Raw genomic sequence first — 12,964 nt, forward strand, 5'->3', positions numbered from 1 at the left:
AACCTAACTTAAATAATATGTAGCTGTATTTGAAGATAAAAACTAAATTTATATGACTTCTTGATATCCTTTTTCCATTTCAAGGCTTTGCAAGAACGTAAACTCATTCGGCAAATTAAGTAACGGTAAAAATCTGTAATTGCTAAACGGACACATTTTAGAAGCGCAACTTGTTGCCGCAAAGACTTCTGGGAGTTGCAGTCAAACATGGGTCTGTGCTGGGTTAAGCCAAGTATCGTAACCATGACAGCCGTGTTATTGGCGGTGCTAACCCTAGTAGCATATGCGTTCACATAACAAAAGATAACGTGGCATTTATCCGTTCATCGTGTCAACCGGTGATACAGTTTACCGTCAAGTATAGTTTTAAACGCAGCAATGGCAGGAAGTGGAATTTTTCGAGGAAATAGCGACGCTGCTATTTCATGTTAGCTAAACTGCAAAGTGTAGCAACTACATTATCTTCCGCGTTCGGAAGCCAGGTTCGCATTTTTGGAAATGTCTCGTTTATTGTTCCGCCTTAGCGGCTCCCTGCGCGTTCAAGTTGCGGGGAAGAGGGAGCGAGGAGAGGGTTTGAGCCTTTAGACACGGAGGGGAAGGAGAATGATTTCACGGTACAACAGGAGACCAGTATCGCACAAGCTAGAGATGTAAGTACGAAACCTCACTAACAATTGTTCGCAGCATAAAAGCTGTTCATCACTACGAACTGCTAAAAATGTTAAAGTATTATGTCTAGATTGAGGTATTTCTATACCTAATTGCCATCTGAAATATTTGGATACGAATGTTGTAATTTGTGAATAGATTCGAGGTTACGAACGGTTCGCAATTGGTTGGAAAGTGTCACGTGGTACAAAAAGCACGCTCTGTTACTACCGAACTGACTTTTTTTTTGGACTGCTTTTTTTTTTATATTCGTAAAAGTGATTTTCATTTACATTAATCATGACATTTTGAGGTTACCAATTGTTTTCAGATTCATCCTGGGAGCACTGCATGAATGTGCTCCAGTATAGAAAGTAGATGCATTCATAGTGTATAATAAATTATGGATGTGTTTTTTTTCCTTTTTTTGTGCAGTCGTGGCCTGTCTCGCAGTAGCCTCGACCACCACCCTCTCCCCGAGGAGGCAGAGCACCAAACCCCGCAATGCCCCCTCGATGACGTGGAGGAGGTGGTCTCCATCCGCAACAGGCGAGGCAGCCTCGTCGTCCCTTCAGCAGGCGATCGAACAAGTCCAGAGAGAGTTCTTGAAATGCGAAACTAGATCCACCCGGCGGATTAATTGATATCGTGTTGCCTCCTTGAGATGTGCGGCTAAAAGAATAACAAATGAAGACAGCTTGATAGAATATTCTATGACTTTGACATTTACCCTTTGTTTTCCACTTGGAAACCCTGCCTTTGGTTTTGTGATCATTTCTAAAAGCAGTCCTCTTTTTTTTTTCTCCTCTTCCCATAGTTCAGAGACTTCCGGCGCTTCCAGTCCCTCCGATTGTCCCACCGTCATCTCGGTGGACTCCAGCCGGTCCTGGTCGGGCATTCACAGCTCCACAGGCACCGGCGTGTCCACAGAAAGAAGTTCCGTGTTTTCTTGGGGCTACGATGTAAGTCTCCACTTCCCCATTTTACTTACAGAAGAAATTCTCAACAGACACACATTGTGATTTTTTAATTAGAGATTTGATTGACATTCATAGGCTATATCTGAGGTCCTTTGTTTATTTCCTGCTTCTGTGTAAACACAAGGCCCGCTGGGTATTGTTTGTAGGCACAGTTGGTCCTGTAATTTCTTTTTTCATGGGCTCAATATTTTATTTATTGCAGCTTCCTGCGCCTGCTTCTACAAAGCTCGGTGGAAAGAAATGATGTGTGTTGCAACTCAATTTGATTTTCTGTGTCTGGTTGGCATTGTCTGCTTTCAAATTGAAATGGACTGAGAGAGATAATTCAACTAGAGCAGCACTGCTTAAATGAGGGTACGCGAGAATTTAACAGGGTTTCTACAAGTGTCAGGAAATCTAATTTAATGTTTTTGAATGCCATGATTGCAAAAGTTTACTTTTGTTTTCAAATTAATAGCAAATGAATTGGAACACCAATCAAAACATTGTTCAATATTGTGACAGTGACTTTTTTTGCAAAATGCCATACGCCTCATTTTTTTATTTAAAAAAAAAAGGATGTTTGACATTAATAATTATCAGTGGCAGTGAATGCACGCTATTAATATTTTTGATGATTATGAATGTCTGAACTTTCATTCATAGTTAATATTTCCAAATTTGCATTTATTATTTTAATTTATTTGAATAATACCAAATAAGGATTTAGGGAATTAAAAAGCAAACAATGATATCAGGGTTTTTGACAAAATACTGCTGATGTTACTACTAATTAACGCCCCAATTAAAATAGATTTTTGAGTAATATTGATATCGGTGGCAATGAACTGATTCTTTTCCAGGTGAGAGACAACGATGTTTGATGTCCATTGTTGTCATTTGCAGCGAATGAATGTTTTCTATGCAGCCGCTACACAACAAGAACATGTCCTTCACTGCATAAGCTCTTTGACCTAATAGTTGCACGCTAACAAACAACAATGGATGGCTCTTCTTGTTGGAGGTAATAACTGCTTTCCTCACATCTTTTGTCCCCGCAGGAGTTCGACAAGGCAGCTTCCCGCCAAGTGCAGCAAATGTTTGATGAGATCGACAAAGAGCTGTACGAGGGTAAAGGCAGCGGGAGAGGGATACTCCCAGTTCTGCAGGAGGAGTGTCAGCAGTGGGCTTCGCGCTTCCCTCATCTTCGGTTTGTTCCCGCCACAGAACATAGCGCTTAATCCTTTTGTTAAATGACACATTTGGAAGGTTTTTTTTTTTTTTTAATCTTTTGTGTTTGTGTCACTCAGGATCCTGGGCACTCAGTTGGTGTGTCCCAGTGATGAGGGCTTCCAGTGGTACGCGACCTCAGGGATGGTCCACAACAGCTCCTCTAGTAGCCCATCAACGTCCCAGCCGGCCGTCGGAAGGTCAAATGAGAAAGATGATAACAATACAGAGTGAGTTTTTGCATTGTAAAACATCAGATGAACCGTCAATGACAGATCAGTTGATTTTTGAAGCGCCCCTATCATGGAAATGCAATTTTTTGGAGATTTTAACCATGTTACAAAGTTAATTTGTCACCCCGGAAGTGTTATTTTTCGCCATTGAACATCACAGTACCAATATTTTTCAAATGCGACCCAGGCCATTTGGGTGTGTGGTCTTGAAACCGTTCCATATCCTATCTTTTGTCACGTGGCCTCAGTGCGAAAGACCAGGTCGCTTGCATCTGACCCGCACTTGACCGACAAGCGACAAACAACAATTCTGCGCTCAAATAGGCAGAAGCAGGTTTGAAAAGAGCGAGGTATATTTTTATCTCTTTTTGTCACTCTGGCTCGCTCGCTCGCCCCGCACCCACAAGGGCCAAAAAAACCTACCCCTTCTCCTCCTTAAATTCCTTTTTAAATGGAACGGATTGAAAATATTCCGGCTCTGGCATAACAGCCATTTCAGTATCGCCGTTAAGCACGGCCGCTGTGCTTGATGCACACATGGGACAGTTTTGGACCGTTAATAGTTCAGACAAAGGTCACAGACATGTCACGTTTATTTGGAAGGGTGAAGAGCCTCACAAAAAAATCGGAATTGAGACTAAACCCCTGCTGTCTGAACATAGACAGTTTGTCCATGCTTTGCTTGAGTGTTTCTGTTAAGTGGAAACGATTGTAAACACGCCATTCAGCTCCTTTTCAAATTGGCAATTATTAAAATGACTAACTGTTCAAATTAATTTGACGTATTGCTAGCCATGTGCAAAAATGCCTTATGTCATCTTTCTTGGTCGGTTTTAAGGTTGAACGTGCTCGGCCGCAGCGCGGCGCTGCTCGAGTCCAACTCGGCAGAACTAAACGGGCCTTCAGCCGCCTCGGGGGATTCCAGACCCAGAGTGATCGAGGTGGAGGGCATGATGGAGGAGTACCTGGCCTTTGACCACCTCAGCTTGGAGGATGAAAAGGAGCGGGCCTGCCCCGAGCCCTGCCGAAGGCGCGGCTGCATGCCTCCCGTCTCGCCCTACAGGTGTCGGCGCCAGGCCGTACTGGACCATCTGTTTGACGACGTGTGGCGCCAACTAGTGGGCTGCATGAGCGAGCTGGTTCATCGCCAGTGGGAATGTCGCGCCGCCGGTATGCTCACCTCGACGTTATGTGACCAAAAAGTTAAGGTGAACGGTCGAACTTGTGTGATTGGCAGGTGATGAAAAGGCTCGTGGGAGCTTAAGTCCAGTGCTGCAAAATTCCTCGATGTTATTTTCCACCATTCCGAGCATGCTACCCAAACTTGGCCAGAGCCGCGCGCTGGCTCCGCCTCCACTCGCTACCGGTTTGCCCTTCCAGGTAAGTAGCCTCCAGTGTGAAAACCGACGGACAAGCTGCACAATAAAAATATGTACGACGATGTTAGCTATTCATATTGTAATGTTAATGTCTGTCTAAGAAAATTATTGATCGTGTGGGGAGGGTTTTTATTAGTTTAAAACAAATGAAAAAGAAAAAATATACAGAATGAAAATACCGGTAATTGAAAAAAATGTGTAAAAATACTGTAAGTGAAAAAGCATGCAGTATGATCATGAAAAATGAATGAACAACACATTTATGAGCCAAAAACTATTTATAATAAACAAAATATACTATAGACTAAAAAAATATATATATAATTTGCTTAAAACCAATCAGAAATGAAATTCTAATTACATACTGTAAATGGAAAAACATGCAGCATAATGACAAAAATGCATAATAAATGAGTATTCATGATCAGCAAGTATATATGATTATTGAAAAGGCATATATACTGTTAATGGAAAAAATAACAAACAAAAACATTGTCGTGTTATGGGTAGTGTGTTTTTGTTTGGGTTTTCTGTTCTTTTCTGTTCTGATTTTTTTGGTGGCGTTGTGTTGATATTTTTAAGTTCATATTGTCTTTGTCTGCTTCCCTTGTGTGTGCCAATAAGCTCCCTGCTCCAATTGCTTCTTAGCCAGGTGTTCCTTGTTATCTTCAGTTTTGAGTGTGTTTAGTTTTCTGTTTTCATTCAGTTCTTGTCGGATCGTTGTCATGTTTACCCGCTTGCCTTTCTTTGTAGTTTTACTGTCCTGTTTTACCCACGTCTTGGTTCTGGTTACCTTTTTGTTGAGTTAAAACACGGCTTACTACACTTAATCCCTGCCTCTGAGCTTTCCCTGCAATTGAGTCCACAAACCCCACCTCTGCGCCGTTCCCGGCAAAAATACTGTAAATGGAAAAACAAAATATAATAATGAAAAACAAAGGGGTATATTAATAAACAACATTTACAAGCACCTTGTAAATGGAAAAAAAATAAACACACATGCTAACCATTAGTTAACAATGCTGCCTACGCTTCAATCAATCAAATGCATTCTTAGATGTTTTTGTGCAGCGATATCTACATGTCTAAGCATTAACATATGATTTTATGAGTAATTTCCAGCCTTTTCTTCACCATTATCGGAACTTGTATCACTGTCTCTTCTCCTCTGACCTTGTAATCTTCATCTGTTTTTTTTTTCCTCCCTTCGTTCTTGTTACCTCCTCCATGACTATCCGCTGTCCCCCTTTGGCCACTCGCTTAAAGAAGTCGAGGGGCTCAAAGCACAAGTCCCGCCGGAAGCCCCAAAAGCAGAAACGTTCTTCCAGTGTATGTAAACCCCCTTGCTCGCGCCACGACGGCGGCATGCTCCTTTTTAGCTCCTGGTCTTTTTAGTTCTAGACTGAATGTGCTCGTGCTTGCCCTTTAACCCCAGAACAGTTCACGAATTAACTGCAGCTTAAGTTCTCGTGTTTTCCCGGGAATGCTCCCGTTTCATTTCAGTCTCGTGAATGTTGTTTTGTCGGTGGCCTTGCACGATTATTAACTGAGAGAAGATGCTGGCTGGATTGTTGTACGTTAAAACCACTAACCATTCGGGCACCGGGCTTCTGAAAATAAAGCTTTACTGCATCTTTTATAATGTTTATTCCTTGTTTTTTGTTGTCCCTCATCAGGGTGCTAGGGTCTCAGTCGGCGGAACCCAGCAGAACTTGAATGACCTCATCGTGATCCAGAGCATCCCGCTGCAACAGAAGAACCTGGTCTCGCTGGACAGAACTCAGTGCGAAATGCAGTAATTATGAGGAGCAAAAACTGCTTATGATAAAATATTTAGGATTGCCCATCGGATTAGTTTAAACTAGTGGTTTTCATTTTGGTGGGTACGTTACATTTAAGATAAAATAAAATTGAGAAACTTTACTGGCCCCAGAGGGAAATTAGTCTTGGGCTTAAACAGGGTTTGCCGCAGGTATCAGCAAATTTAACTTAATGCTTATCATGCCATGACATGAAATGTATATTTTTCTTTTCAGATTAAGAGCAAGTTAATTGGAACTTGAAGCAACATAGTGCAAAAGCTGAAATACTTTTTTAAGTGTTCTAATCTATACCGTGTTCTTTACATTCTTTGAATAATATACTGCAGTAGCTACAGAAATTTTTTTTTTTTTTTTTATACGAATGAAAAATGCTTTGCGCTGGCTGTTTGGAGATTGGAAAAAAAAACAACTACTGATTTCAACCACAACTATATTATGATCAGAGTTTCACAAACCTGCTTCTTCTTTTCTTTCATTTCTTCTGCAGGGAGTCGGAGGAACGCGTTCCTCTCAGGCCGGGTTCGGGCATGGCACAGGCCGGCAGACCCCGCCCTCGCCGGGTCCTGGAGCAGAGCTGGTCCTCGCTGACCCGCCCGCCCCAGTCGGCCCGGCGCAGAAACCCGGCACCCCGCACGCTCCAGCCCCTCGTTCCCAGCCCGAGTCAGTCCGGCGCGGCCGGATCGATGGATGAGGTCATCCGGGGTACACGGCTGTGAGTTGGTTCTTAGATGTCATGTCAAAAATTCCTATTCAAAAAATTTGTCCATTACTTTTTGTTGTTGTTTTTGCTTTTAGTAAACTGCGAAAATCATTGCTAAAATAGACTAACAAGGAGCTTGTTTGGATATTTGTGTTCTGCTTTCTTGTATTTAAATGTATGAATTCCTCCAAAGACCCACAGCCAGCGACCGCCTGATGTCTCCATTGTTTGCACTGAGCCGGAACACGCTCCTGCCGCCCATTGGCGCTGGGGACGCGGAATCGTCCCCGTTGGGACAGCAGTCCAAAACTGCTCAGGTAATGTAACTTTAAAGACTAGAGGTTATTTCAGGGAAAAAAACATATCTGATTCGTTAAACTTTGTAACTATATTTTTAGGGATATCGCTCTATGTATTTTATCGTTAAACTTCAGAAGAAAATTGTGTCAAAAACAATAAAGTGCACCTAAAACTAGAACTTAGGCCAATTTCATCGGAACATGAAGCAATTTCTTATTCATTTTGTATTCAGAAATTCAGAAAACGAACAAGTCTGTGACGTTTCTTCCCACAGCGGCAGAAAGGCCCGTCCGGCCGGGCCCACAGCGCCCTAAACGACGAGGTCGCTAGTTTGATTCCGAGGGATCGCCTTTACCCGCTGGATGTCTTCTCCCGGCCCAACACCACACACACGTACAGGGTAAGCTGTGGCTTTCGTGGCCACGTTCGGTTCCACGCGCGGCGCGACTTCAGCTCTGATGTTGCCCCTCAGTCGGACACTCCTTACCGGCGCTCCTTCACCGTGCTGGACAACATCGGACAGGGGAGGCCTGGTCGAGCTTCGGTGGCCACAGGTGGGGCACAAAAACTTGAGGCCTTGGCTCAAAAAATAATTTCAGGAAAAGGAAATGACTCCTGCTTAATGTGAGTTTGATTTTAAGCTGATACTTAGAACCGATACTTACTTTCAGTTATGGGGAAAAAAAGTGAACTCAAACTCTGAAGTTTGTACGCATGTTTGTTGAACAATCTTTCAAATTTGCAAGTTTGACACCCCTGGACTAAAGAATATTCATCTGTGTTGTCAAATTCTAACAAAAGCATGTCTTTAAAAATTAAAGGAAAATGTAAATAGCGCTGTACAGTTTTCTACAGTAAATCAAGCTCTCCAAAATGTCCAAACAGAACCGTTAATATTCCAGTTCTGAGGGGTGTGTACACTTTTGCAATCCAATCAGAGGAGGGCATAAACCATCAAGACATTTCTAACTATCTCTCCCCGATTGCCCAAGACTCCCTGGGGATCGGCGTGACCGGCGTCAGCCTCGGGGTCGGCAGCTCGTCTTTCCTGGACTCGTTTTCCCACCACCCCTTGGGCCGCTGGCCAATCAGGGACGAGGATGAGGCGGACCTCCAAGCCTCGCGCCCAGGTCAGCAATCAAAAAAAAAAAAAAGGAACCTAGAGGACTTTTTTTACCAGACGGTTTTGAGTTGCAAGTCACCGTAACAAATATCAATCAATTCCAAAAATGCCCATAAAAGGAAATATTTTTGACTTTGAATTGTCGCATTTTCTGTTCGGTAGCTCCTTTGGTGCCTGTGTCCGGCCCACCTCGCTCTCACAGCCGGGGTGGCGTCTCAACCAGACCCAGCAGACCGGGACTGTAGCCCCCTCCATGCACTTTAACCCCTCTTCACAATACTGTACACAAGACACGCAGCACAGTCAAGTGTCCATACTTTTTTTGTCGTCCTTTTACAGATATGTTTCGTATTAATATTATGCAGCTGTCAAATGTCTATTTTTGTATTTCAAACCAGCGTCTGTGGCTGCCAAAAGAAGAACGCTCTGAGCTGGTGTTGGTGTGCTTTTATTTAAAAAAAAAATCGAACATCTATTCGCCTCTGTGACTAAGCAGGTAACAACTCACATAGCGAGACACATTTTTGGGATGAATTTTCTGAAACAACACTTCCAGAGACATAAACATGCAAAGTATTAATACTCATTATTGTTTTTTAGAGTATGGAACTCCACACGGCACACACAATATATCAGAGAATTGAGTCTCTCACAAACCATTTCTAGTACCAAGAGTAACGTGGGGGGGCAGCATTGTGCCAAATGCCTCCTGGACTACCAAAAAATGCACCAAAGAAGCTCTTAACACGTGATATTCTGCATTGGGGTGAGAATCTGGCACTTTACAAAAATAAATTGAATCATTTACTAAACATATTTGTTTTATGAACTTAAGATTTTTCTGAAACAATTCAATAATTATTTTTAAAGGATTTGTGCATGTTTGTTTATTTAAAAATTCAGTATCCCCTGAAGTTCCTTCAAATACCCCCAGGGGTACCAGTACCCCCATTTGAGAGCCACTGATGTAATATGTAAATTGGACCTTGACACAAAGTGTGTGAAACTATTTTTTTTTGCAGTCAGGCCTTCGTTGACCATTTTTGAATATAAAAAAAAATATATCTCCAATGCAAGTGATGTACAAGAATAGTATTCCTTTATTATCCTCCGATAATAACGACAACATAAAACACACTTCCGTTTTTATTACAGGAACATTTCAATATTAAAACAACAAAGATAATTGGGTTCAACTGGTGGCAATTCACTCGCTCTTGAACCGTCGAAAAAGAAAAACGTCCTTCAAGAGTCCTTACGCTCCTCATTTCTTTGCCCTCTTTGAGGATTTTCCACCTTTCTTGGCGTACTTGGACTCCAAGTTGGACAGGAAGCTGTTAAAGTTCTGCTCCCTGGATGCGTTTCTTTGCTGCGCAAAAACGACAAAATTGAGACTTCACGGTGATAAAAGCAAGCGAAGCAGATGATAAGCGTTTGTTTACCTTGATCATCATCATGAGGCTGTCGTCCTGACCCAGCCCCATCTCTTTCTGCATCTCCTCCGCTTCTTTTCGCTCTCGGTCCGCCTGGAGTGGAAATCGCATTTGCGTCGATGAATGTGAAAAGGCATGACGCCATATTCGATTTGGATAAGATCACAGAGAGCAAAAAATGTCACGGTATTAAAATGACAGCTCTAAAATCGTCTTTGTTCCAACATATGTGGGTTGATAAAAACATTACATTGTTTTCAAATAAAACAATGAATATTTGGCCAATGGAAACACAAAATAGGATCACGCCAGTGAGGAAGATGAAAATAAAATTGTCGGGATTCTCACTTTTTTGTGACTTATTCTCAAGAATTCTGACTTTGAAAAAAACTTGGAGAATTCTAACTTTAGTCAGAAAATAGTCAAGACTTATGGCTTGCGTGAGAATCAAAGTGAGGATTCGGACTTTAAAACTGAACTAGACTTTATTCTCAGAAATCTGACAAAAAATGAGAGATCTCATTTATTTGAGGAATATGAAATGAGAGTGACAATTCCATTTAGAAGTCTGATTTGAATGTTTTCTATTTTCTAGAAATTCTTAACTCTGAGCATACTCAGAAATCTGAAATAAAGCTATAGTTTATTTTGCCATAAATACAGTTACAGTAATTGTAAGTAAGAATACAGCTGATATAAAAATGCATATCTGTGCCTCAAAACTCGGCATACGTGGCTGACACATCAATTTTCCTCCAATGGTGTTGAATTGAAAAAAAAATCTTTAAGTTACTGTTTATAGAACGCACTCATACTTTTGGCCTTCATTTTGCCAGAATTTCGCGTCTTATACTTGGGGAATTACTCATATTTTTTTCGTTTAAGTATTCACGATTCTTCAAACCTTATCTTTAAAAAAAAAAAAAATTAAAGCGTCAAACCTGTTGTGGGTTTACGCGCCCGAATGTCAATTTGTCCACTCACCCGCTTCCTGCGAGCTCTCTTCTTCTTGTCGCTCTCCTGCGCAAAAGCCGGAAACTCCTCCACCTCGCCATCCTTGATGGCGTCCCGGATGATGTCCGCGAGCCTGGGCTCGTCGTCCTGGGAGCTGCACATCGCCGAGGCCAGGATGGCGTCCATGTCTCCTTCGTGCTGGACGTACAACTGCAGTAAGTCCTTCCTTTCCTCGTCTGATCCCTTGTATTGCTTCTCGAAATCAAGGATGTCCTGTACGGTGATCTACAGGACAGAATGGAATTTTTTTTTTTTTTTCCATCTTGAGTTCTACTGGGATGGTTTCCAACAAGCACCTTGGGGAAGAGGAGCCTCCAGTAGTCCTCCCAGCAGCGATCCTGACTCAAAATGTCGGATTCCTCGTCCACCACGCCCTGCTCGTCGTAGATGGCCCGTTGTTCTTCGTCGCTCAGCACCGCGTACAACTTGCCCAACACCTGCGGGAGAACAAGTTTTTAAAAAGGTCAGAATCGTTTTTAAAACTCAATCCAAAAGACGGATTTACATGTAGAATATCTTTAAGAGGCCAGGAATTAAATCCCTTGTGTGTTTTTAAAACTAAAAATGTTTTCTGCCTCCGTGCAAAGAATCAGACGGCTTTGCAGGATAGAAGAACAAAGAGAAACGTTTTATTTTACATTTATAAAGTTTTGATTCGGAAGGATTTTTCCACAAAAACATGTGGGCAACTGCTACTCTTTGAAACCAGCTACAAAATATAGAGCTTTTATAGTAAAAAATACTATGAAACAAAATATAAGAGCATGTGTATTATCAAACAGGTAGAACAAGATACACCGTCATTTCACAGGAAATTGCAGTTCCAAAATATGTGGAAAAACTGTTGAAAAAATGAAAAATATTATTATTCATCACTGCATTTATGCCAAACAAGAAAACGTATGGAGTACAGTAAAACATACAGGTGAATTCTATATATTGTATTTAACCCAAATATAGAAAATAAATATTAATACAGTTATTGAGGGGAATGAAGCATGACGGTAATGTACAATTTAAAAAAATCTCGATTATTAATTTGGTAATTATAAACACATTTTCCCCTTGCTGTCAACTGACATCAAGTGCTAAAAGCTCAGGTAACGACCAATCCTGACTCAGTGTGTGACGGTCACATGACCAACAAGCGAGACACGATTGGTTGTTACACGAGCTTCAAGCGATGTGATTTTCAGTCGACATTACGTTCAAAACAACGCTAAGCTATGAATAGCTATTTTTATCACACATTCTTCAATCATTCGAGACGACTACGATATTATAGATTTCGCATGAAGATTTTTTTTTGAGGGGGGGGGGCATATCAACCAGTCGTACAATTAATTGATAAACTTATTCTCTTTTCAATGTGTGTATGTGGATCTGAAAATGGCTGGCAGCAATAATATTGACGTCTTCAACCCGTTCGTTCAACTAGTAGTTGACAAGACGACATAGAAACTAAGAAACTTCGTGTTTCAGCTTATGGACGTTACCTGGAACTTCTCAGTGGCCAGCGGGTCGTCGGGGGCCCGATCCGGGTGAACCTTGAGCGACACTTTGTAGTAGCTCCTGCGGATCTCCGCCTCGGTCGCCTCTTTGTTGATGCCCAGCACCTCGTACAGGCTCGCCGTCTTGAACAGCTCCTGGCACCGGTCGAGCAAACCCATCCTGCCGCCGCTTAGCTAAGATTTGTCCGACGTTCTATACGTAAAGTTACGCTCGGTTACGCTTAGCTATTTGTGTGCTTGAGAGTTTTGGCGCGCTGGACTGTCACACACATCCGGATATGCACCGGCGCGCTGACGTCATATTGAAACGTTCTATTGGTTGCGGTGACTTGTGACGTCAGATATCAGCGACAGTCCTTCTGACGTTCTTATTGGATAGAAACAGAAAACGTCATAAAAAGCAAAAATTATTTGCGTTTATTACTGATGTAATATTTTAATTATTTATGTTAACTGTGTTTTAGACTATTTTTGTAACATAAAACTTTTGGAGGTTTATATTTAGAAGTAACTTAGCTAGCTTGCTAGAAACCAGTTTAGGTGGACAGCCACTATATATTGTGAATCATTATATTTTTCCATTACAAAAAATATATATTACAAAAATGTAT

At 41.7% G+C, this 12,964-nt stretch overlaps 2 protein-coding genes across 5 annotated transcripts; one reads left to right on the forward strand and one right to left on the reverse strand.

The window, feature by feature from the left end:
- Positions 1 to 223: 223 nt before the first annotated feature.
- On the forward strand, positions 224 to 8,829 carry fam149b1 (family with sequence similarity 149 member B1). Of its 4 annotated transcripts, none has more exons than XM_088421921.1 (15): positions 224 to 650; positions 1,084 to 1,197; positions 1,466 to 1,610; positions 2,669 to 2,817; positions 2,918 to 3,067; positions 3,909 to 4,240; positions 4,308 to 4,450; positions 5,716 to 5,778; positions 6,126 to 6,244; positions 6,760 to 6,984; positions 7,166 to 7,289; positions 7,547 to 7,672; positions 7,745 to 7,826; positions 8,265 to 8,402; positions 8,558 to 8,829. In XM_088421921.1, the coding sequence occupies exons 1-15, from the start codon at positions 604 to 606 to the stop codon at positions 8,638 to 8,640; spliced, it is 2,040 nt and encodes a 679-aa protein (XP_088278047.1). In that variant the 5' UTR covers positions 224 to 603; the 3' UTR covers positions 8,641 to 8,829. The 4 variants fall into 4 exon arrangements, with proteins under 4 accessions (XP_088278047.1, XP_088278049.1, XP_088278050.1 ...); XM_088421923.1 differs by having other exon boundaries at positions 6,126 to 6,232; XM_088421924.1 differs by lacking the exon at positions 5,716 to 5,778.
- A 643-nt stretch (positions 8,830 to 9,472) lies between these two features.
- On the reverse strand, positions 9,473 to 12,656 carry dnajc9 (DnaJ (Hsp40) homolog, subfamily C, member 9). The gene is made up of 5 exons (XM_088421927.1): positions 12,339 to 12,656; positions 11,139 to 11,279; positions 10,813 to 11,067; positions 9,838 to 9,921; positions 9,473 to 9,764 (listed from the first exon to the last, which is right to left on the reverse strand). Exons 1-5 carry the CDS (start codon positions 12,510 to 12,512, stop codon positions 9,660 to 9,662), a joined length of 759 nt encoding a protein of 252 aa, XP_088278053.1. The 5' UTR covers positions 12,513 to 12,656; the 3' UTR covers positions 9,473 to 9,659.
- Positions 12,657 to 12,964: the final 308 nt, after the last annotated feature.

Source organism: Hippichthys cyanospilos, chromosome 8 (assembly GCF_059441005.1).
Source record: "Hippichthys cyanospilos isolate Australia breed blue-spotted pipefish chromosome 8, RoL_Hcya_1.0, whole genome shotgun sequence".
NCBI lineage: Eukaryota > Metazoa > Chordata > Actinopteri > Syngnathiformes > Syngnathidae > Hippichthys > Hippichthys cyanospilos.